Raw genomic sequence first — 25,637 nt, forward strand, 5'->3', positions numbered from 1 at the left:
GACCTAACACGCATGTGCGGCAATGGCCGCGCTCGCATTAGGATTTCCCCATAATAAAAGCATTATATAATGCTTTCCTATGGGATTCCAGCGACTTTGGAAGTTCTCCAGCGTAGTTTAGGTGACCAAAAGTTGTCTAAGCACCCGGAAGTCACTAGAGGAGGACTTAACCCTAGCAGGTAATTATTGTTGTTTATTGCAAGGTTAAGGGTGATGGACTGAAGTGTTCTGGGTGCCTACAGTGTCTCTTTAACTAGATGAACACAACATAACATAATATAAAGATAATCTGTGTGTCAATGAAAACTCACTCCCCTTTGCTACGGAGCTCTCTTACAGCAAGTCACCTAAGTTAAGAAAACCCACAGAAATAAAAATGAAAATAGTTATGCATTTTATTACAATTTTCACAAAAAAACATGAAAAATATATTTTTTAAATCCATAATTCTTTTGAATGCAGTACAAAAAAAAATAAAAGTAATGTAATTGGGACTCTCCCTGGAACACTGTTAAAAAAAAAAAAGAAGAAAGAAAAACACCTCCAAAAACCTGTGTTTGGAATACAAAAATATTCTTTGAACTTTCAGAGATGTTTATGATGGACACCAGATATTTCCGTGTGTGTCAGGAGCATTCACGTAGGGAATATTCCATACCCAGGGCCTATCTGAAACACAAAATTAATAAATTAATTAACAAAGGGAATAAACAAAAAACAAGGAAATAAAAATGATTGTCAGATCTAAGTACAGGAAAGGCTTATGCATACACAGAAAGCATAACAGATTGAGAGTTGGTTGCCTGGGTGAAATCACAATACTTATGAGAGGGAGCAAGGCTGGCTAAGACGGGGTGAGGGGATACTGGAAGACAGAACAAAAAAAATGTGTGCTGTTTTTTTTAACATATACGGGGGGATGCAGTCACGGCTCTTGTGCAAAACGAATGTAAAGTAGACCTTGATAGACTGATAAATATTTATACTGAATCTACAATAATACAAATGTCAAATCTCCGACTTCATCAAAATGTTATCCCGGATGCCAAAATAAAAAGGATTTTTGAACTAAAATCACAATTTTTGGATTATACTTTTGTTAAATATTTCTGAATTAAAAATAGAAACTGTGGGGGCGTGGCCGGACCGCAGACTAAGATGGACGTGTAGTCTGTGAGCTCCGCAGCATCCGAGCACAATCTACCCACTATCAGAAGCATCGAGCCCCCAAAACCAGCTAAATCACCCCTAACATGTCAGGGGCGCAGTCCGGAGCTAAATCGCAGCGAAGAAAAAAAGGTGAGCAGAAAGAAGCCGCGGTCTCAGTAGCCGATATGCTTACCTCTCCACGAGGCTCACAGGCCGCACAAGATGGCCGCCGGATCAGCCCGCATCACTCACCGGCAGCCACACCGGGCCCGGACTCACCCAACCCCATTCAGCCAGACATAGCCAGCGTCCTGAACAAACTGACAGAAGTCAGACACTACCTGGCAGGGGAGATCTCCAAGAGCACACAAGCGCTGACGGCAGAGATACACGCTCTGGGCACCAGAACCGCAACACTGGAGGCCAGAGCTGACGCTGCTGCACAAGCCCACAATCAAATAGTGGCCCACTCACAAGCCGCTGAAAAAAGAATTACCGACCTGGAGTTGGAAATAGAAGATCTGGCAAATCGTTCCCGCCGGAATAACGTTAGGCTGAGAGGTGTACCGGAGGAGCAAAACGAAGGCCCCCTAATACCAAAGATGGAGCTATTCTTCCACCAATTACTACCTGACATCCCCAAAGATAAATGGGCGATTGACAGGGCGCACAGGGCACTGTGCGCCCGAAGAGCAGAGGGGATGCCGCCAAGGGACATTATCATCAAGTTCCACTATTACTCCTCAAAAGAAGCGGTCATGCAATACACACGCCAAAACACCCTGCAATACCAGGGTGCAACCATCACTGCATACCAGGACTTATCACCGACGACATTACAGAGAAGAAAAGCATGGAAACCACTGACGGCGCTACTACAACAACACACAATAAAATACACGTGGGGCCATCCCTTCAAGCTGGTGGCATTCAAAGAGGGAGCCACTCACACCCTCTTACCAGGGTACGACCCACAGCGCTTTCTTCGCAGCCTACGCATAGAACCCCCACCGACCCTCAACCTGCAAACGAACCAGATGCCAGAACTCTCAACGCTTCAAAGTGATTGGACCGACGCCTAAGTCACAAGCAGGCATAAAGGACACGACAACTTTACAACTGGGGACACTGAGACCAACCTGGTACAGGCCGCAGCAATGTATCGCAGCTAAGTACCGCTTATTTTTCCCAGAAGGGAAGGACTTAAAGATTAAGGGGGGGGGGGGGGGGATCCTACTCCCAAAGCCCATCACCCCATGACCTACCACCCCAAAGAGAGAAAAAAAAAAAAAAAAAAAGTATGTACAATTTGTTTTAAAAAAAAAAAAAAAAAAAAAAAGGGGATGAAAATGTATGTGCAAATGTAAATGTAATGAGTAATGAGTAGGGGACACACAGACACCAGAGAGCCACTCCCTACTCCGACCTACAAAGTGGAGGGCACTATAGGCCATTTGGCATGTGGGACACGCGCTCACTCACTACGAGCAAAGGTTACACGGCACTCCCCAGGGAAGAGCAAATAGAGAGAAAGGAAGGTCTTGTCGCCACAACTACTACTACCCGGTTGCTAGCGGGACTGCACGACAGGAGGCAAAACACACACACCACACAATAGAAGGATGATGTTAGGAGCGAACGGGGGGGGGAGAGGGCCACAGGGAGAAACTACCAGAGGGGGGGACAAACAACCGAACACGGGGCTCATGACACCAAGGCTCGAAAGATGCGAGGAGCATCCGCACCTTCCCGGGTATTAACAGAAACACCCGAGAGATAGGTGCGCGCTCACCAGTTACTCTGGCGACTTGTAAGACCAGAGAAAATGTACAAATGTATATATGCAAATCTGTTTATTGTTATGTACTCAATTATTATGTTAACGTTTTATTTGTTTTGAATGATGTCACAAAGTCACAGGTTGTTACGAAACAAACGGAAGAGACTGACCTTTTACAACACCCACCCCACCCATCACTAGTTCACTGGGGACTATACCCATGCGGTCAGCATATCAGACGACTGACACCATGACTCTGAACATACTGACAATTAATGCCAAGGGCCTAAACACACCCAACAAACGCAGGACCCTCCACAGAGACATTAAGGCTAAACAAGCGGATATCGCTCTAATACAAGAAACCCACTTACCCAGGTCGGCACGCGTACACTTGAAAAACCATATCTATACCACAGTCCACGAAGCGAGGGCTCTGAGGAAAAAAGCAGGAGTGGCCATCCTGATACACAAACGATGCCCGTTTAACCTGACCAAAGCACATATAGATCCAGAAGGCAGATATTTAGCTCTCACCGGCACCATACACTCCACGAGGATACATATAGTAAATATATACGCCCCCAACACTCCTGAGATAGGATACTGGGATTCACTGAAAACGCTATTAACACACCTCACAGGTGGCATCTTAGTGATGGGGGGGGGACTTCAACGCGGTCCCCTGCCCGGCAATAGACAGGAGTAGCAAACCTGGAATGACTAGCGCGCAGGGGGGGGGGAGACAAGACAAATTGCTCAACGCTTTTCTTACACACACAGGGCTATTAGACGCCTGGCGCATACAACATCCACACACAAAAGACTACACATATTACTCAGCACCACACAACACATATTCAAGGATAGACAACATATACTTAAACGGGGCTGGCATGTCCAAATTGAGCCAAACAGAAATACATAACATCACATGGTCAGACCACGGAGCAGTAACAGCGACCCTGACTAAAATACAGCACCACAGTAGCTGGACATGGAAATTAAACACATCACTTCTACAAGACGAAGCCATACTCAATGACACCAAAAAAGCCATAACAGACTACTTCACCACTAATGAGGGGGAGGATATAGGCCCAACACCACTATGGGCAGCACACAAAGCTGTCTTGCGAGGACACTTCATCAAAATTGCAACCCACAAAAAGAAAACCAAAACGAAGCAACTCTTCGAGCTGCAGACTAAATTACGGAAAGCGGAAACTAGACATAAACAGGACCCCACCGCAGATAACTTCCAATCACTACAAGACCTTAGACATGCCCTGAAAGAATTGTCCATAGGCGAGATCTCCAAAGCCCTTACATGGTCTAAACGCTTTTTCTATGAAAAAGCGGGCAAAATGGACACATTATTGGCCAGGACCCTGAAACCCAGGCCCGGATTTCGACCAATCACGACCATAAAAACACATACAAACACTATAGCTAGCACACCTGAAGATATCAATAAAGAGTTCACTAACTACTTCAGTCACTTATACAACCACTCCCCCCACAGCGACAGCGAACTCCACCAACACTTAAAAAACATAGAGACCTTCCTTAACCACTCGGATCTGCCCACAGTAACAGAGGGAGAAGCCGACCTCTTAAACGAACCGATCGCGCCAGAGGAAATCGCAGCAGCGATCTCAATACTCAAAGGCAACAAAGCCCCAGGCCCTGACGGCTATGATATCCAATACTACAAAGCATTTAAAACAGAACTGATCCCACAACTGACCAAACTATACAATCATTTTATGACCGGAGGAACCCCAGACCGAGACATGGCCACAGCAAACATAGTACTGCTGCCAAAACCCAACAAAGACACCACTCAGACCGCCAACTATAGACCAATCTCCCTTATCAACACGGATTTAAAGATATTCGCAAAAATTCTAGCGACAAGACTAACTTCACTATTGCCTAAACTAATACACTCAGACCAAGTGGGTTTTATCCCGGGCAGAAGTTATACGAAAATACCCGTAGAGGGATAGACTTACTATGGCACATGGGACAGACCAAATCCCCATCACTGGCCCTGTCACTGGACGCAGAGAAGGCCTTTGACAGGGTACAGTGGCCCTTTATGTTCCGACTCATGGAAAAGCAGGGATTCCCAGAAAAATACATGACAGCTATCAAAGCACTCTACACAGACATACAAGCCCAAACACTTATAACCGGTGCCCAAAAAACACCTTTCAGTGTAAGTAATGGAACGAGACAGGGCTGCCCCCTGTCCCCGCTCCTCTTCGCGATGGTGTTAGAACCCATGCTGCAAACCATCAGAAATGACCCTAACATCAAGGGGATACAAATAGGAACACAACAATACAAAGTGGCGGCGTACGCAGACGATGTTCTGCTCACGCTGTCCGAACCAAAACAGTCACTGGCACACCTGCATACGCTCCTACTGGAGTACGGCGAGGTGTCGGGATACAAGGTAAACCTCACCAAATCGGTGGCTCTCTCCTTCCATGTCACTGATGAAGACAACACTCATCTAACCAACACATACAAAATTAAACTAGCTAAAGAACAATTCACGTACCTAGGGATACAGTTAACAAACAACTACTCTATGCTGTACAGGCAAAACTACACAACACTAATACACAAACTGAAGAAAGATCTGGAGAACTGGTCGGACAAACCAATCTCTTGGATAGGGAGATTGCACTCCATAAAGATGAATGTCCTGCCCAGACTCCTTTTCCTATTTCAAGCATTACCCGTTAAAGTCACTAAAAAAGATATAGCCGACATCCAAAAAGCAATAGACGAATTTATATGGCAGGGAAAGAGACCCCGGATAGCCAGAGCGGTACTATACAATCCAAAGTGGAGGGGGGGCCTGGGACTACCTCACTTACACCACTACTATCTAGCAGCACAGATAGCGCAAATAGCGCATTGGCACAGCCCTGAAGGACAACATCAATGGGTAGATATTGAAACCACCCTCATGGGCAAAGACCCACCACAACTACTCATATGGACCCCTAAAAACCACAGGGTAATCCTCAGAACCACCTGCCCAGCAATTCTAAACTCCATAGACATATGGGACAAAACAGCCATGAAATACCAACTCATGAACAACCCCTCCCCCATGACACCGATACTACGTAACAGAGCGTTCCCACCAGGACTCTGTACAGAAGCTTTCCTGGGAATTAAAAACACAGGGACACACAGATACGCACACCTGTACCAAGACAACCAGGTAATCACCTTTGATCAGCTAAAAACTCGAGCACCCCTGACAAACCACGACTTCTTCAGATACATACAAATCAGAGACTTTGCACAAACAACAGAAGTCAGAACAGCAATACGCAAACGCAAAACCTTTTTCGAGAGCATGTGCCTTAGGGAACACATGCCCGCGAAAATGATAACAACACTGTATAACCATATAGGGGAGGAATCAGGAGAATGGGGTACATTAACCTACACGGACAGATGGGAAACGGATTTGGGAGAAAAGCTAGAGGGGGAAGAGTGGCGAGACATATGGGACGCAAGTTCCAAGATCTCAATATGCACCACCTTACAGGAACAAATGTACAAAATCCTATTCAGGTGGTACACCACCCCGACAAAACAATGCCATATGGGCCTGAGCCCATCAGACACATGCTGGAGACTATGTGGAGAAAAAGGCACTTACATCCACATGTGGTGGGAATGCCCCAAGGTTAAGATATACTGGAAGGAGGTGACAGACCAAAACTCACGCATATTGCAGAGACCTCTGACTGCAGACCCATGGGCTTGCCTCCTGTCCAGACCGACTGAGGGGTTAGACAAACACAGTCAGAAATGACTAAACTCACTAAATCTGGCAGCCCGCAGGGCGTTAGCACAACATTGGAACAAAACAGACACCCCACCTATCACGCTTGTACGGACGAAAATTAGAGATAACTGTCTGATGGACAGGTTGACGGCCCAGGTGCGAAACACCCCATCTACCTACCGAAAAGTATGGGAACCATGGGAACAGTTTGACACATGATTTAGGGGACCTAACTCTCAACTGGTAAAACCAATGGTTTAGATACTAATGCTGAGCCAAACAACCCTGTAATGCGCAACTATGTGACACATGTTAATTAGTTTATGTTATTTGTTACATTATTGTATTATTTAATTACAAAAAAAAAAAAAAAAATGGACGGTTACCATGACGGAAACAATGGGCTTCTGCGTAAGCCAAACTAAGCATATGTATTACTATGTAACTGTCAAACCAAAAATAAAGAATTGAAAAAAAAAAAAAAAAAAATAGAAACTGTGATCAATTAATTACCACGAGTTATATATATGTGAACATATATAGGGTGACAAATTTGTAGCTATGCGCCTTCGTTAAGTGTGCCCATCGTTAAGTGCCCAACGAGTTTGCCCATCGTTAAGTGTGCTCATTTCCTGTTCTATTTTAAATTGCTCGAGTGGGGCCAACAATGGGGCCAAAAACACAAATATTCATTAATAAATATAGATACGAGTTTAGCGGCCAGATGACCTATTGTTCCTGGAATTCGGCCCAAACCTCATCTCATTGACAAGCACTTTAACTCCTTTGGTTACCCCCCATCCCCCAGCCCAATTGCTCCTCTCCCCAAACATAACGTTTCCCTGAAATATGCATAATTAGCACATTAATTTAGGATTAAACAGCAGTTTTGTGTGTAGATCAGACAGGGCCACCTAGAAATGTAAATAATGTACATTTACACATTTAAGTTTTATTTTTAATTTATTTGTATATCCTTAAAGGGATACTATAGGCTCTAAAACATCGTTAGTTTAATGAAGCAGTTTTGGTGTATAGATCATGCTCCCGCAGTTTTACTGCTCAATTATCGGCCAATTAGGAGTTAAATCACTTGGTTAATACAGCCCTAATCACAGGCTTGTGACTTGCACAGCCTTCCTAAACATTTCCTGTAAAGAGACATCTAATGTTTAAACTTTATTGCACAGCTTAATTTAGAATTTCTTATCTCCTCCACCAATAGCCTTCTAGAATCTGCAAGAGCCTCCTATATGTGTGTAAATTTTAATTTACAGAGCAGGAGACAAAAACTTCTAAAGCAAGTTTACATCATATGAAATTAAATTAAAAAAAAAAAACACTTGGACATGCAGGCTTTAGTCACAGCCAGGGAAGGTGGGGCTAGGGCTGCATAAACAGAAACAAAAGTGATTTAACTCCTTAATGGCAAAGAATTGAGCAGTGAGACTGCAGGGGCATGGCCTATACACCAAAACTGCTTTATTAAGCTAAAGTTGTTTTGATACCTATAGTATCCCTTTAATGGAAAAATTGAGTGGATAAAAATCTTAATGTATGTCTACCAGCCTAATATTACATACAGTGAGTACCATCACAAAGCATCTTCACTGGGAAAGTACACTAGATTTAAGTGACAGATTTAGTTTTGCAAAATGGAATGTCTTCCACAGTACTTTGTTGGAGGAGCTGCAGACATTTAATTAAAGCCGGTGGGTACTTAAATACTTCTGCCTAATTATTTTTATATCCATGTCTTGTGCAATTACGCGATTCTTATTTATTTCTAATTGTATTTGCACCATTGTATTGTCATGCACGACTGTCTGGTATATTTGTATTGCTTATTCAGATATGATTTTCAATAAATAGATATAAAGAAAGAAGGAAGATGCTTTATGCCAGAATGTGGACACAGCCTCACAAAGTGACAGCTCTGGTATTACAATACAGACATGTTTTCAAAGCAACACACCAACCCTTTATTTTGGTTTACAAGGTCTCTACCAATCGGCTTTAACCCCTTAAGGACCAAACTTCTGGAATAAAAGGGAATCATGACATGTCACACATGTCATGTGTCCTTAAGGGGTTAAAGGAGCACTCCAAGCACCAAAGATGTTGTAGTGACTATGGTACCGGAGTGCCATGGCACGCTTCCAGTATAAGTAGTAACAACGTTAAAAATAGGGTCCTTCGGTCACCTCTTCCTCTGCTGCCTTGATGATCCCGGCAAACAGCTAAGCCTGGAAATACAGGGCTTAGCTTATTGTCTAAGAGTGTTCAACTGACACTCTCAGCCAAAGAGCCATACCTACACTGCAGGGTTAAAGTCAGGAGAGCTAATGGAAGCTCTTTGCAAGAGCTTCCAGGTTCCAGTGGAGAAGGTGATGTAACCTGGTACAACCCAGATAATATGTCAAACCGTCCTTAAACAGTTTGACTACTTACACTGGAAAGACACTGGTAACTACTGGCACCATAACCACTGTAAATGGTTACTTTAATATAGTTCCAGATATGATAACATACAGAACATCTGTTGGCTGGTAGGTGTAGAATGTCATCGAAACCCGTGGATACATTTGGTCTTCTATAAAAGAGCATAATTAGAAATGTTTGAACATAGATTGAAATGTATTCAACCTGCATCTCCACTATTTCTGGAAAGCCTTTCTAGAGATAAAAGAAAAAAAATCTAAATGATTCCTGGCAACTCCCGTAGAAGCATTGAAGAATTGGCAGGCTTTCATGCTGTATGTATAGATAAGCTTGGCACGACTTCACGAGATTCTGATCCCAGCCATCAGGGGAGAGAGTAGAAAGCATAAGCCTGATGCTGAACCTAATGTTTGAGTTATTAATCACAGACAGAAACACAATTAGGGTTTAAAGAGCTCAATATTTGCCCTTTTCAGACCAAACTGTCAGCAGATGTGTGGCTAAAGACACATTATGTTATATATTTTGTTTTCTCTCTGATGAAATCCAGAAAAGTAAGCAGGGTGAGTTGTGGAGCTACAATACAGCTTTCATGGTCACAAAAGTTTTTAGAATAATTAATCATTTAGAATTCACAGCCATTTGTCAGGGACTTGCCTTGCTGCGTACCGCTCCATTGTGGCCGGCTCCCTCTTGCCGTGATTTTCCCGCATCGAGACTGACGTTTGGGCGTTTTGCAAGGTCTTCGGCCTCCTCGGCTCCTTTGTGGTCTGAGTGGTGTCCCCAATTCCCAGCATAGTGGCACAGCACCCGCCCAAGCAGTCCCTCATACTTCAGTGGTACCTCTCCAACCCTATTTAATAGCCTCTGAAGCTTACCTCAGTGCTCAGTTGTGTGCCTAGTTCTCCAGTTCAGTATTATCTGTTAAACCATTTCCGTTTTCTGACTCCCTAGTGCATGGGTCGTCAACCTGGTCCCTACCGCCCACTAGGGGGCGTTTCAGGATTCCAGGTGGGCTTGCGGCACAACAAGCTGAATTCTCCTTCCATCGAGAGAGTGGGCAGGCGGGCGCGAGTGCACAAACGCACATGAAAGCACGAACACGCAGAATGCGTGCGTGCGAACAAGAGAACGCGTGCATGTGTGCGCAAACGTGCCAACACGAGCGAGTGTAACACGTGGGAAGAGGAAGAGGAGGAGTGGGAGCTTCAGCACAATAGCAGTGACAGGCAGTAGCGGAGCAGAGCACTTGTAAAATAGGAGAAAGAAATGTTATAGGCAGGAGAAGGAGAGAAATGTTGTTGGCTAATAATAATAAGTGGGCTAACTAGCTCAGCCTTACTTTTGGACATTGCTATAAGGAAGGTAAAAGAAAGGCATTAAAAAAAGGAGATAAAAAGCTTCCAATGTGTTTACTGTGCCACAAGACATTATCTAATGGAGCAATGAAGCCAAGTCGATTGCGAGAACATCTTGCTACAAAGCATTCACGAGATAAAGATAAGCCCATTGAATATTTTCGAAAATTCGAGTTACTGCAGCACTGGTGGGCGGTAAGGAAATTTTACCATCAAGAAGGATGCATTAGTGGGCGGTAGGTATAAAAAGGTTGACTAACCCTGCCCTAGTGTTTGATCTCTTGCCTGATTACTCACCCAAGAAACCATGCTGCTTGGACTGACCTAACTTTCTGCAAGACTACAACTCTGGATTCTCTCTTCCTGTACCCCGCTATCGGTGTTCTATTTGCATACTGGGTTTCTCCCACTCCAAACCCCTGACACATTCTCATTTTAATAATAAATCATTTTAATTAACCCTGCTTGTTTTTGTGCGCAAACGTCTGGCCAATAACATGGGGAGAAATTTTGCAAAACCTTCTGGGGCAACATCACCATTAAAACCAAATTAAATGGTCCCGCTAAATTCTCCACTTGGACCCAAAATTGTTTTCTGTACATAACACCCCAATAACAGATCAGAAAATTTGCTTAACGATAAGACCGAGGGCTATACTGCTCAAATATCAATATGTATCTGGAGCTGAAATATTTTATAAACGTAAATTGTACTTTTAATAAAATGGAAGTTGGAAAATATTTGTAAGCACGTAAATCAATTAAAGATAAAAAAAAAACTAAAGTAAAATTATAGCTTCAGGAAAAGAAGGTTCTCACTAATGAATGTTTACAAGTTTGGAAAGTGCAGTCACATTCAGTCTGCACATGCTTTAAATGTTCAGATAGCCACAGTGCCTGAAGATATCCCATCTCAGATAATTGCTTATACTGGTCTCCAAATTTCAAGCTACTAGTCAGGCCTTAAGGTTTATTGTCACAACAACCCCCCTCTTCCAAAGAGAGTGGAAAGGGCAGCAGTCTGTGCAAATAAAATTGAGATACCTGTTTTGCAATTTTGCTAGCACAATGTTCAGACAAAGCTCTGTTTCTAGTACATGATTGAAATGTGAATCATGTGAACAGGGAAGTTAGGAAACCAACATGTTATTAACGAACTAATGATTAATTAGCTTATCTTATTATTTCTGAGTTTCTGAACAACTACATGTGCAAGGAAGAGAGGAACTCGATTGTGATCTCTCCCCTTTCATACCTATCAGCCTTGACTAGGAAACACGCAGGTTTTTAAGTTCTTCCATTACAGTGCCTTTGTTGGGTGGGGGCTGGTGGCTGACCATCAGATGTCTACATTCTGTACAAAACTTTAAACCTCCAGTTACACGGTATTAAAGGTTGAAGAAAAAAAAAAGTATTGAATCTATCAAGTTAAACCTTTTGCTGCTGTCCTCTATAGTTTAGCTATTGCAGTGATGCAGTCACCCAGCCCTTGCCAAAAAAAAAAAAAAAAAAAAGAATTGCCTTAAGTTGTGTCCGCTGACTGCTTTTAGCCTATCACAGCTCCAACTGAAGGTATGGATGTGTATGACAACAAGGAAGTGTGTTAGCTCTGCGTTAGCCACACCTCCAGAAAGGGCCGGACTGTGGATGGCCAGGGACCCTTATTTAGTATTAAACGGCTTGAACATGGTTTAACACTGAATGGAGAGACAGTGCCAGGGGACTCCAGGCACTATAACCAATTCAATTAGATGAAATCGTATAATGACTACAGTGTCCCTTTAAGCTGCTGCTTTCCAAGTGCACTGAGTGCAGTGGAGATCTATGGCACACTCCTCAGGGATGAGTTTACACTTACTACCTTGCTGTATGCAATATAATTAACCAAAGAAACAGGAAAAAAGCCAAAGGCAGTTCACCTATATGAGTGGAGCATGCAGTGACATAGTTGGACACCTATCCTGTAAAAAGGGGTCGTCTAGTCCTGGTATTGTAATGATATCACTTTAAATTCAGCATATACGTAAATAAGGAGAAAGAACACATGAAAGGAGGTGATAGTGTAAATCTGTATAATGATTAGTCATTGTAAGATAATCAAGCAAAATGCCAAATCACGTGGTACAGAGCCTGGAATGGGATAGGCTCAGATCACTTGCGCTTTAGTACCGTCTGGTGGTACTTGTCCCTTTTAAGAGTGTTGGTGATTTTTCTCAGAGAGGGGAGATATAAAGATGGTACAACGGAGAGTAATATAGTGTAGTACTTATAGAATAAAGGTAATTATGCTGTGACTTAAAATAAGTGCTCACCTTATTCAGAGCCTTGGTAACCGGCTCTGAGTTTGTTAGTATAGGTGTCAATTAGAGGGGACACCATCCCTTCTTGGAGCAGCTTGATGAGGACCAAAGACGAACTTGAATAAAAATTAAATTTATTCTGCCAACAAGCAGTTAAAATAGAAATAAATACTATACAAATAACAAATAAAAATGAATAAAAAATGTCTCAAATGTGTCCTTCAATTTCGAGATGCGTTTCACCCTACTTGAGGGCTTTCTCAATCGGTATTCACTGCTCCTCCGTTATCTATTCAAATAAGGCGGTCCTATTCCCCATTGGTGGATTCTACTGCTCGTTAACCAATCTGATGCTTCATTTGGGGGGAGTGTATAATTGCTCATTTAGTTCCGTTTTCAACGTGCCTCTTGTTATGTCCGTAACTGGAAGTGACGTCAGGCACGTTGCCGCGTCAGTTCCGGTAATACGATCGCCATTTTGCATGTGGGCAATAGATGGGGAGAATGGTAGAGCACCATATGATCGTGCCTATTATCTCCATTTTGCCCGTCGATGTATATTAATGAGGCAATGTAATTTAAATATATATACATGATGGAAGCACATATCCTTTGTCCTAAATGGTAGTTTTAATCCTCGTTTGTGTAGAAAAACGGGAAAAAAAGAAGGGAATAGAAATCGGGAATATACATATCAGTACACAATGAGGTACATATATTTCTAATAAAAAATAAAACAATAACATATTTGTCATTATTCTAAAGAATAACCTATATGTGAACAAACTTATCATTTTGATCTACATGTTGTTGCTTAACCCCTTAAGGACACATGACATGTGTGACATGTCATGATTCCCTTTTATTCCAGAAGTTTGGTCTTTAAGGGGTTAAAGGAAGCTCAAATTCTTCCAAGGGAAATCCTATATATATAGGTAAATAGAGGAACATTATATCTTAATTACCTAGACTTAGTTATATTTGAATAGTGATTATATTTAGAAGTCACCTGTAGTTACAGTATTGCCTTTATGTTTATAAATTTAACATTGATTCTAAATAAATATAACAGACACACGGAAAAGATAAAATTGAAATATCAAATGGATAATGAGGATGGAAAACCCAATATCTGCTACTCGAAAAGTGTATTTAATTGTTACAAGAAATGGCACATTTCAAAGTCGCCATTAAGGCCGCTAGGAATCACGGTGTTGAGATTGAAAATCTATTTCAACTCATGTTGTCCCATCTTCCTTATATGGTCTTCCCCCCTCCAGTTGATATCTATAATTTGGATACCACTAAACGTAAGTTGTGTCGGATCGCAGTTATGATTTTGTTTGAAATGCGCTGAAAGACTATGTTTGTCAAATCCCTTCCTAATATTGCGGATGTGTTCTTGTATCCTTATATGGAGGGATCTAGTGGTCCTGCCTATGTAATTTAAACTGCATTCGCACGTGATGAGGTAAATAACTTGCTTGGAGTAACAGGTTATAAGTTGTTTAATTTTATAATTATTATGTTGCTTATTTGGGAGTTGAGGATCATGGGGAGGAAATGAGGTTATATATCTCTTTCTTAGGCCACTATTTCTGCAGGCACCACATGTGCCGCATCCATAAAAGCCATTTTTGTGATTAAAGGCATTTCTGATTCCTGTATGATCTTTTATATGGTTACGTACCAAATTTGTCTTCAAGCTGGGTACTCCTCGGTCAGTAAAAATTGGTTTATTTGGCAGGATCCTATTTAGGAACGCATCATTCTGTAGGATTGGCCAATATTTCAGGAAAATTATTTTTAATTTGTAGCTACGGCAGCTGAAATCGCAAATAAATGCTATGTTGCGTTCATCTGTCTCTGAAGACGGTGCCTTATACTGTAGGAGTGACTGTCTTTTGAAGCAACTTCACGTTGGGCATTATCCAATAGTTGGGCATTATAGCCCTTTTGTTTAAAATCATTAAGGATATTGCAGGATTGGGTATTAAAAACGTCATTATCTGTACAATTACGCCTGATCCTCATCAGTTGTGCTTTTGGTGCATTGGTGAGCCACGGTGAAAAGTGGTAGCTGGTCTCCTCAATATAACTATTTACATCCACCTTTTTGAAGTACGTTTTGGTCTTAATCATTCCTTCACCTATGTATATTTGAAGGTCCAAAAAATTGACAGACTGTCGGCTGTAATTGCTTTCTAATTTAATGCCCCATGTGTTGTCGTTTAGTTCTGACAGAAAGGTCAGTAGGGACAATTCGTCACCCCTCCAAATTAAAAAAATATAATCTATGTAACGGCAATAGAGCACCAGATTCGCCTCCCAGTCCCGCCTGGTATATATACATTGATGTTCCCAAGATGACATGAACAGATTGGTGTAGCTGGGGGTGAACCTGGTGCCCATCGCTGTACCACTGATTTGGAGAAAAAAAAAATCGCCTCTAAACCAAAAATAGTTGTTTGTGAGGATCCACTTTATACCCTCGACGATGAAATCTATCTGGTCACTGGGGAATTCTTTAAATTCCTCTAAAATGAATCTGGTAGCCTGGCATCCTCGTCCATGGGAAATTATGGTATAGGGTGAACTTACATCCGCTGTTACTAGGAGAAAGTCTTCCTCACATACCTGATTTTTCAGCATGTTAATTTTTCAGCTCAGTGTGTCTTTAAGATGACTTGGGCACCGTAGAACTGCAGATTGAAGGCACCGGTCTATGTCCTGGGAGAGACGGCTAGATATAGAGCCTATGCGCGACACGATAGGTCTTCCTGGAGGATGATGTCTATCCTTGTGTATTTTAGGAAGTTGATAAAATACTGGTGTTCTTGGATGTGGAATACTAAGGAATTTATGTTCCTTGTTATTCAGAATCCCCAGTAGTTTCCCCTGATCTATAAGTTGATGATAGGATATCTTTATATCCTTAATAGGATCCCTTTTCAGTTTTTTTATATGTGTTTACATCCATCAGTAGTCTTTGACATTCTTTGATGTTTTTTTTTATTTTCCCATTAGGACTATACCCCCTCCCTTATCAGCTGGTTTAATTACCAGTGTGTCGTCTTTCTTTAGATCTTTTAAGGTATTTATTTCTTCACGATTTAGGTTATATTCCCATGCTTTTGGCTCTTTCAGATTCCTAACTTCCTTCATTACCATTTTTTCAAATGTAATGATCTCTTCTGAGATGAGAGAGTTGGGATAAAAGGTGGATGGATCTTTAAGGTTAGAGTGGACAAATTCATCTTTGGGGGGAATCAGTATGATTTACAGGATTTTTTAGAAAAAACTTTTTGAGGCATGGTTTTCTTTAACCCCTTAAGGACACATGACATGTGTGACATGTCATGATTCCCTTTTATTCCAGAAGTTTGGTCCTTAAGGGGTTAAAATTTTTGGAGGTCCACATATACATTGAATTTATTTATCGGTTTATTATGCCCTGATTACGGGCATAATCTTTTTTATTTCTGACATATTTCCTTTTTTTAGTAGCTATTAAGTTTTTTTCTAATTTGCTTATATTAGTTTGGATATCCTCCAACATGGAAGAATAACTTTTGGATGACATATTCATATTCAGTATATCCTGTAAGGTATTGATTTCGTTATCAATTTTCTTAAGAGTACTTGTTCTTCTTTTAACAATTAGGCCAATTAGCCCGAAAGAGAAGCTTTCCAGCATATTAACCCATTCCTCTACAAATTCTTCCTCGTCCTGATCGAAAGAGGGATTTTTCGTAAATCTGAGGCCCCTGGGGGTAAGTTTTTCATTGTGGCCACCTCCCATTTTTTTTTTTTTTTGTCAATCTTTCTTTTATTGAGGCAGGAAATGAATGGGATACAAAATAAAGAAGAGGGGATGCACAGTAGTTGTACAGGATGGGAACACGTTAACACAACAGTACATCTCCTACGAATGGCAGCCTCATTTTATATTAAGCAAGCTTTTTCAGAGAGATACTAAACCGCATTAAATAACAATTGTGAGAGTAGCTATGAACAGTGCAAATGTATCGTCAGCGTTAAATTAATTAAACAAGTGTAAGGCAAATGAGAAAACAAAATCAATCTACGCTTGCCGTTGCTTATCTGGTTATGGTAACTAGTTAGGTCTAAACGTTTAGGTACATGCTAGTTTGTGCCCAGCTGTATTCGCTTCGGTTGCTGTCATGTGTGACCTCAGAAAGCCTATCCCTATAACAAGGCATATAACGGTTGCTTTTAACCGTTGCTTTTATCAACAGCGATAAAATTTGTGGGAGTATATGTAGGTGCATTAGGTAACTCACTGTTGCATGAAAAAACGGTGTTGTAGTGTAACTAGTAGTGCGAGCATGTGAGTAGTGAGAGTGGCTAGACATAACAATAAAATAGGCATTTGCATATAGGCACGTTCAGGTAAGTGAGAGTCTCGTAGTGTCCCTCAATGTGGGGTCTGACTGGACCAACTGGTGGCTGCTTACTGTCCCCATGGTGGCGTGCCCGCACATGAGGCACCGAGTTAGTCCTCTTAACCGATGCCCTTTGCTGCTACTTGAGTCTTGCCTGCGGCGTTCCACTTAGGGGCGCTTCTGGATCGGGAGTCGGCTCTCTCTGCATGCAGTGAAGTGTGCAGTTTTGCGGCTTCTCGCTTTGCCGCAGTGGCGTGGAGGGGATGGCGTGAGTCACTATTGCTGCCATTGGGAATCCATAAGGTGAGCCGGTAGCGGATTTCGTATGGGCTGTTTCCTCGCTCTAGCCCCTTAGCTTTACTACAAATGATATTTTACAAAAAAATATCTGTGGGTGGATTGGCGCTATTAATACTGATACAAAGGTGTAAACACAGCAACTACCCCCAAGTGCCAAGAAAATCACCCAAAGGCACTATACAAATGGATACAAGAAAAATACATAAAAGGGGGGTGCTATATAGACATAAAATACTTATATCTGTACATCGAAGGTCTCTCAGCAGATAACCAAATCAATCTAGAAAAACAAACAGAATGCACATAGCATAATACTGTATGAGGAAAATAGAATGGATAATGATGGTATTGGGTCACTCACTATTATAGCAGGCTCTGACTATATGGGCTCTTCAGAATCTCTGTATGCTGTATATTCCAACAGGATCAGCTCCAGAATCAGCTCCAGCCTCCTCTTAGTATTCTTCCAGTCACACCAGAAAAACCAAATGGTAAGGTGTAAAAGAATTTCTTAAGAATACTTATAAAACAAATGTATAAAAAAAGTAATGAAGCACTACGCGTTTCGACTTTCTGTCTTCTTCAAAGGTGCATAACATACAAGTCCATCTAATCTCTTTAAATACATCCGGAGCTATCAATTTTCGCGGGTAAACGTTCACATTACTTCCGTGTTGTGATGTCACTTCCGGATCCGTCGGCTTGATTTGCGTCAAATGACGTCATCACGGTTCCACCCGTCTAGTGTCCTTCAACCCGGATGTTAATGCATTCGGACACCATCTTTATGCCTGGCATTATACTCATAAACTATACTTTAATGAGGGAAAATAGATCAGGTAGAACTACAACATTCATTTTGTAGAAATCCGCTTATAGAGCTGATAATATATATTATTTTCTACAATATTAGGAGAAATATTAGGAGAAAAAAGAAAATTTGAAAATTTTCAAAGTTCCTATTAAAACCAAAATCTGGCTTATCGATAAAGAAAGAAGGGGGGAGGTTTAAAGAATGTAACCCCCTCTCAAGGAAAACAAAATTTAATTGGGAGAAAAAACATTTCTTAATGGAAAAAATATCCATAAGCATGAGTAAAAAATATATGTAAAAATATATATAATAAAAAATATAATATAAAATATATAATCAGGGCCAGATCTTCTAAATAAGGGCTGCCATCTCAAAGTCCACATTGAGCCTGCCCGGAGTCAGTGTTCCTAGATCAAAGATCCATCTCATCTCACAGCGGCTCAATGTGGACTCGAGATGACCTCCCCTCCAGTGGGGTTTAATGGCCTGAATCCCAAAAGAATTGAGCCCTGCAGGGTTTCCGCCATGAGTATTTAAAAAATGTGTAGAAACACTATGCTTTAAAAAACCTCTCCTTATATTGTAGATATGCTCACGTATCCTTGTTTTTAAATTTCTTGAAGTTTTCCCCACATATTGGAGTCCACAAGGACACGTGAGCAAATACACCACATTCTTAGTGTGACAGGTAATAAATGAATTGATTTTAAAATTAACAGAGCCAATCTTAGAGTGGAAAGCTTCTATTTTCTTCGGTTTATTCTGGTAGTTCCTACAGCCCATACAATCCCCACAATAATGGAAACCTTTCTGTAGGGATTTATTAATGGTTAGAAAATTTTCTTTCAATTTAGGAGCTTCTAAATAACTCGAGGTTAATTTCTGTCTTAGATTTTGCGCCCCTCTAAAAATTAGTTTGGGTTTGTCATAAAGGTATGGTAGGATTTCTTCATCCTGTTGGAGGATATACCAATGTTTGTTAAAGATTTTTTTAAGCTCTCTATGGTCTTGACTATAGTTACAGATGATAGGTATTTTATCCTGTTTTTCCTCTAATGTAGTTTTTTATTTATACTCTAATAGAGTGTTCCTTTCCATATTTCTAACTGATTTTATCTCCTGATCCAAGAGTTCGTTACAATATCCTTTCCTTACAAATTGCTCTTTTAAAATTCGGGTTTGGGAATCGAAAGTTTCTATTTTTGTACAATTCCGTCTCATGCGTAGGAATTGACCCTTCGGTATGTTCTCCAACCATGGACGGAAATGACAACTTTCTTTGTGGATATATCCATTTACATCAACCGGCTTAAAAAAAGTGCATGTATCAATACTATTCCCTGTAGCCGAGATTTCTAGATCCAAGAAATGGATTTTATGCTGGCTGTATTCCTGAGTGAGCTTGACATTCCACTCATTAGAATTCAAAAAATTGAAAAATTCCAAAAAGGTGGAATGATCTCCCCTCCAAATAATAAAAATGTCGTCTATATACCTTCTATAGAGGACCAGATTCGCACTCCAGTCATGCTGGGAATAGACAAAAGAATTTTCCCAAAAAGCCATAAATAAATTAGCATAACTGGGTGCGAATCTGGTCCCCATAGCGGTCCCCCGACGTTGCAGATAGTACTCCCCCTCGAACCAAAAGAAATTATTTCGAAGGATTAAAGAAATCCCCTCCATCACAAAATCTATTTGCTCCTTGGGGTACAACCCTGATGCTTCCAGAAAGGAATGATTGGCTCGACATCCAATATCGTGCTCTATACAAGTATATAAGCTAGTGACATCGCACGTAATAAATGCGAAGTCACTTTGCCATCTAAAATTCTTTAATATTTGTAATAGGCTCATAGAATCCTTTAGGTATGAGGGGTTCTCCTTCACTAGAGGTTGGAGAAGGGTATCTATGTATTTGGACAGATTTGAAAGGAGTGAGCCCACTCCGGAGACAATGGGTCTCCCCGGGGGGTTACTCACATCCTTATGAAGTTTTGGTAATATGTAAATTACTGGAATTTTTGGAGACTTCATATTTAGATAATCATACTCTTTTTTAGTTAAAATCTCTTTTAGAAGACCTTTGTCCAGATATTCTACAAAAAATTTTTGGATATCTTGTTGGGGATTTTTGTTTAATTTGACATAGGTATCTTTATCCTCCAATTGCCGATTGATTTCCATAATATATTTGGCCCTGTCCATAACTACCCCCCCCCCCCCCTTATCCGCAGGTTTAATTACAATCTCAGAATCTTTTCTTAAATCCTGTAGTGCCACTAATTCTGATTTTGTGAGATTATTCTTTTTGTTCGCTTTTATCTTTCTTATGTCTTTGGTACATGCTTTTTCAAAGACCTTCATGGCATTGGATTTTAGATGGATAGGGTAAAAGGTGGAAGGGGCTTTTAATTCTGTATGTACAATATTCCCTGTTTCTCCACTAGTCAAATTTTCTACCTGTGGTTTTCTATCAAAGAATTTCTTGATGCACAATTTTCGCATAAAGCGATTTATATCTGTATAAGCTTCAAATTAATCAATATTGCAGCTTGGAACGACTCCGGGCGGGCTCAATGTGGACTTTGAGATGGCAGCCCTTATTTAGAAGATCTGGCCCTGATTATATATTTTATATTATATTTTTTATTATATATATTTTTACATATATTTTTTACTCATGCTTATGGATATTTTTTCCATTAAGAAATGTTTTTTCTCCCAATTAAATTTTGTTTTCCTTGAGAGGGGGTTACATTCTTTAAACCTCCCCCCTTCTTTCTTTATCGATAAGCCAGATTTTGGTTTTAATAGGAACTTTGAAAATTTTCAAATTTTCTTTTTTCTCCTAATATTTCTCCTAATATTGTAGAAAATAATATATATTATCAGCTCTATAAGCGGATTTCTACAAAATGAATGTTGTAGTTCTACCTGATCTATTTTCCCTCATTAAAGTATAGTTTATGAGTATAATGCCAGGCATAAAGATGGTGTCCGAATGCATTAACATCCGGGTTGAAGGACACTAGACGGGTGGAACCGTGATGACGTCATTTGACGCAAATCAAGCCGACGGATCCGGAAGTGACATCACAACACGGAAGTAATGTGAACGTTTACCCGCGAAAATTGATAGCTCCGGATGTATTTAAAGAGATTAGATGGACTTGTATGTTATGCACCTTTGAAGAAGACGGAAAGTCGAAACGCGTAGTGCTTCATTACTTTTTTTATACATTTGTTTTATAAGTATTCTTAATAAATTCTTTTACACCTTACCATTTGGTTTTTCTGGTGTGACTGGAAGAATACTAAGAGGAGGCTGGAGCTGATTCTGGAGCTGATCCTGTTGGAATATACAGCATACAGAGATTCTGAAGAGCCCATACAGTCAGAGCCTGCTATAATAGGTTCTGTTTATCGTGAGTGACCCAATACCATCATTATCCATTCTATTTTCCTCGTACAGTATTGTGCTATGTGCATTCTGTTTGTTTTTCTAGATTGATTTGGTTATCTGCTGAGAGACCTTCGATGTACAGATATAAGTATTTTATGTCTATATAGCACCCCCCTTTTATGTATTTTTCTTGTATCCTTAGCTTTACTAGTTGCTCTTGCTGCAGAAGTGGGTGCATAGGTGGCTGATTGATGGGAGCGAGGCGTGTTCTCTCTCCAGCCCCGGGCCGGGATGAAGGCCAACAGCCTTACTCCACGGACCCATGCGCTTCTGTGGGCAGGGTCCTTCCCATGTTGGGAGTCACGGGGGGAGCTGATGGTTTGCCGCCTTCTGTGGCGGCCGTCCCTCCGTCCATGTAGGTGATGCCTCCGGGTCTTACCCTTGGTGGCCCTCGGCCTAGGTGGGCCAGCAGTGTGTAATGCAGGCTTGTCTAAGTGCTTTAGGCCCGAGAGAGTACTCCTCGCCCTTCGGTTCTTGCCACCTCGACCTTCAACTCGAGGAGTAGGCGCCCTATTAACTATGTGGGTCTCTAGTTTAACCCATAGCTGGTGGAAGTGTTCGTTCAGGGTCTGCAGCATGCGGTCCACAGAGCACAGGATAGGTTCATGCTGTCCGTTTGCCGACTTTGCTGGCCGTGCGGTAGTCGCCATTTTGGGTCGGGTCCCGCACGTGGCGTCCACCGTGGGTGTCTCAGTGTGATTCTCTGGTGCTGGGTCGTCGGTTGTGTTTGCCGGGATAACCCCCGCCGGCATGGGGGGGTGGGAGGTAGAGTCCTCCGGGGAGACCGTCGTCCAGGGATGCTGCTGCTGCAGAGGGATCGGCCGCCTCCCTCGCGTCGCCTGCTTTTGCTTCCCGTAGGCCTCGGATCGATCTCCGGTAAGAGACTGCTGCTGGCAGTTGAAATTTGTGGCTTGGAACATCGTTTTGTTGAGCCCCTTAGGCTGGGGCTGTTGTGAGAGTAGATTAGAGGGCTTTATCTTGCTTAATTTGTTCGATTTTTGGATTTTGCCTCGGAGCCCATGTTGCATGCGACTGCTCGGCATGGCTGCCAGGCTCCGTCCCTCGGCCACCTCCCATTTTATTTTCATTTCTCTCCTTAATGCTTTTTCTAGTTTGTGTTGACAATTTTGTGTGTCAATATTATCACCTATATTTTCCATGGGGATAGTTTGTTCATCAAACATCAAATCTATATTCTTACCACATTGCATACGATTGGAAAACATGGTTATTTATATTTGGAGCAGCCACACAGTTTTTAGAGAGACACAGCAAATTCTAGAGAAATATGCAGAATTTAAAGTGATATCATTACAATACCAGGACTAGACGACCCCTTTTTACAGGGTAGGTGTCCAACTATATCACTGCATGATCCACTCATATAGGTGAACTACCTTTGGCTTTTTTCCTGTTTCTTTGGTTTCTATAATTTGAGGTGGGTGTGAGTGACCCCCACAAGAGTGTTGAAGCAACCCCATTACCCTTTGTTCAAATTATTATCAGCTTATTTCTCTAAAAATACTCAATAGGGCTTCTTCGCTTAACCCATGCAAGCCGATGAAAATCAGAATGTTTTCTTTCTTGTTATACAGTTTTACTACAATTATAATTATTAGTAATTATTCCATATTCACCATTAAATCCAACACTTGTAAACCAGTCCTTGAAAGACATTGACTGGTAGTTTTATGGTGCACGTCCAACCCAAGCCAAACTAACTTCTATCTTTTTTTATGGGTTTCCATAGAAACATGTTCTTATCTGCATTGAAGGAATTTCAACTCAAGTCCAAAAGCAGGGACAGAACCACTTATGAATACAAATAAAGAGGCAAGAGGCTGTCTGAGAGCAAACTGTTCAAAACACTTTAAACAAATCTATTTTCTACTCTTCAATTTTTCCTAAAGTTGCCCTTATTTTGAGGAAAATAGCTTGATTACTACATGAAAGTGCTTTATTGACAGCCTTTCTGTTCAGCTATGTGCACACAGAATCCGATTAGCTATACACCATAGCCAGGAACAAGTTCTTATAAAAATCATTGCAAATTCATGTGCTAAGGTTTTTACTATGCACTCAAAAGATTGAGACTGGACAAGTAACTGTCTGCTACTGGCAGAAGAAGTGGAGATAAACAGTAGTAAGCTATAGGTTCCTTGTGTTTGAAGACTTACTGGCAGAATAACTGTAGATAAATAGCTGTTAAATATAGGTATAGACTGACTGGACATCAATGGCAATTAGCCATAGGCTTTTTCTCTATTAGCATGGTTCATGTACTGGTCGAGGACAGGAGTTCTTTAGAGTCTCTTTACAATGTGAAAAACAATTATTTGGTGGGGAACCAATACTCTTAAATAGCACAGGTTTTACATACGATCACCTACTATCAGGCTTAGGCATGGCTAGGTAAAACGAAATTCCAGACTCATGCTTTACATGGAAGTAAAATGGGCAGTCCATGCTGGTCTGTGTGGGGAATGAGATAAGAAAGGAATGATCTGAAGAGGTGATACAGTAGCAATGAGAATATTCAGGATATGGATATATAATGAATATAGTGTCTGTAAAGAGTGATATAAATTGAGGAATGGAAAAGTGTGTAAGGGTGATAAACATTCTATGGAAAATGATTGTGAAAACTGAACACACTGCAGATGTCTACAAAGTCTGGAACTGTTCAAAGGGAAACCACTGACTCCTCACAGCATATATAGAGGGCATACACTGATCAGCGACATTAAAATCACCTGACTAATATTGAGTAGGTCCCCCTCGTTTTGCCAAACCTGCTCTGATGCTTCGAGATGTAGATTTCACAAGACCTCCGAATGTGTCCTGTGGTATCTGGCACCGAGACATTAGCAGAAGATCCTTTAAGTCCTGAAAGTTGCGAGATGGGGCCTCCATGAATCGAATGTGTTGTTCCAGCACATCCCACAGAAGCTCAAATTGGATTGAGATCTGAGGAATTTTGAGGCCATGGCATCTTGAACTCTTTGTCATGTTCCTCAAACTATGCCCGAACAATTTTTGCAGTGTGGCAAGATGCATTATCTTGCTGAAAGAGGCCACTGCCATCAAGGAATACCATTGCCATGAAGAGGTGTATGTGGTCGACAACAATCTCTAGGTAAGTGGTTTGTGTCAAAGTAACATCCACATGAATGCTAGGACACAAGATTTCCCAGCAGAACATTTCCAAGAGCATAAAACTGTCTCTGCTGGGGTGCCTTCTTCCCATATTGCATCCTGCTGCCATCTCTTCCCCAGGTAAACAACGCCAATGCACCTGACCATCCACCGGATCAAAAAGAAAATGTGATCCATCAGACCAGGCAACATCCTTCCATTGCTCCATGGTCCAGTTCTAATGCTCATGTCCCCATTGAAGATGCTTTCAGCGGTGAACAGGGGTCATCATGGGCACTCTGACCGGTCTCCAACTACACAAGTCCCATACACAGAAAACTGTGATGCATTGTGTGTTCTGACAGCTTTCTATCATGGTCAGCATTAGGTTTTTCAGCAATTTAAGCTACAGTAGCTCTTTTGTGTCATCGGACCAGAAGGGCTAGCCTTCGCTCCCCACGTGAATCAATGAGCCTTGGGCACCCATGACTATGAGGCAGGTTCACTGGTTGTCCTTTCTTGCACCACTTTTGGTAGGTACTAACCACTGCATACTGGAAACACCACAAGACTTTCTGTTTTGGAGATGCTCTGAACCAACCATCTAGCCATCAGTTATTTGGACCTTGTCAAAGTCACTTAGATCTTTATGCTTGTCCATTAT

General features: G+C 41.4%; 1 protein-coding gene across 2 annotated transcripts in view; it reads right to left on the reverse strand.

Moving 5' to 3' along the window:
- Positions 1-381: 381 nt before the first annotated feature.
- The window catches only part of TDP1 (tyrosyl-DNA phosphodiesterase 1), a 119,463-nt gene continuing 94,207 nt past the window's right edge, over positions 382-25,637 (reverse strand). For both annotated transcript variants that reach the window (XM_063440314.1, XM_063440315.1), the window contains exon 16: positions 382-669. In XM_063440314.1, the coding sequence (XP_063296384.1) occupies positions 596-669 (74 nt within the window). In that variant the 3' untranslated portion in view covers positions 382-595. The remainder of the gene's footprint in view (positions 670-25,637) is intronic.

The sequence above is a fragment of the Pelobates fuscus genome, chromosome 13 (assembly GCF_036172605.1).
Source record: "Pelobates fuscus isolate aPelFus1 chromosome 13, aPelFus1.pri, whole genome shotgun sequence".
In the NCBI taxonomy this organism is placed as follows: domain Eukaryota; kingdom Metazoa; phylum Chordata; class Amphibia; order Anura; family Pelobatidae; genus Pelobates; species Pelobates fuscus.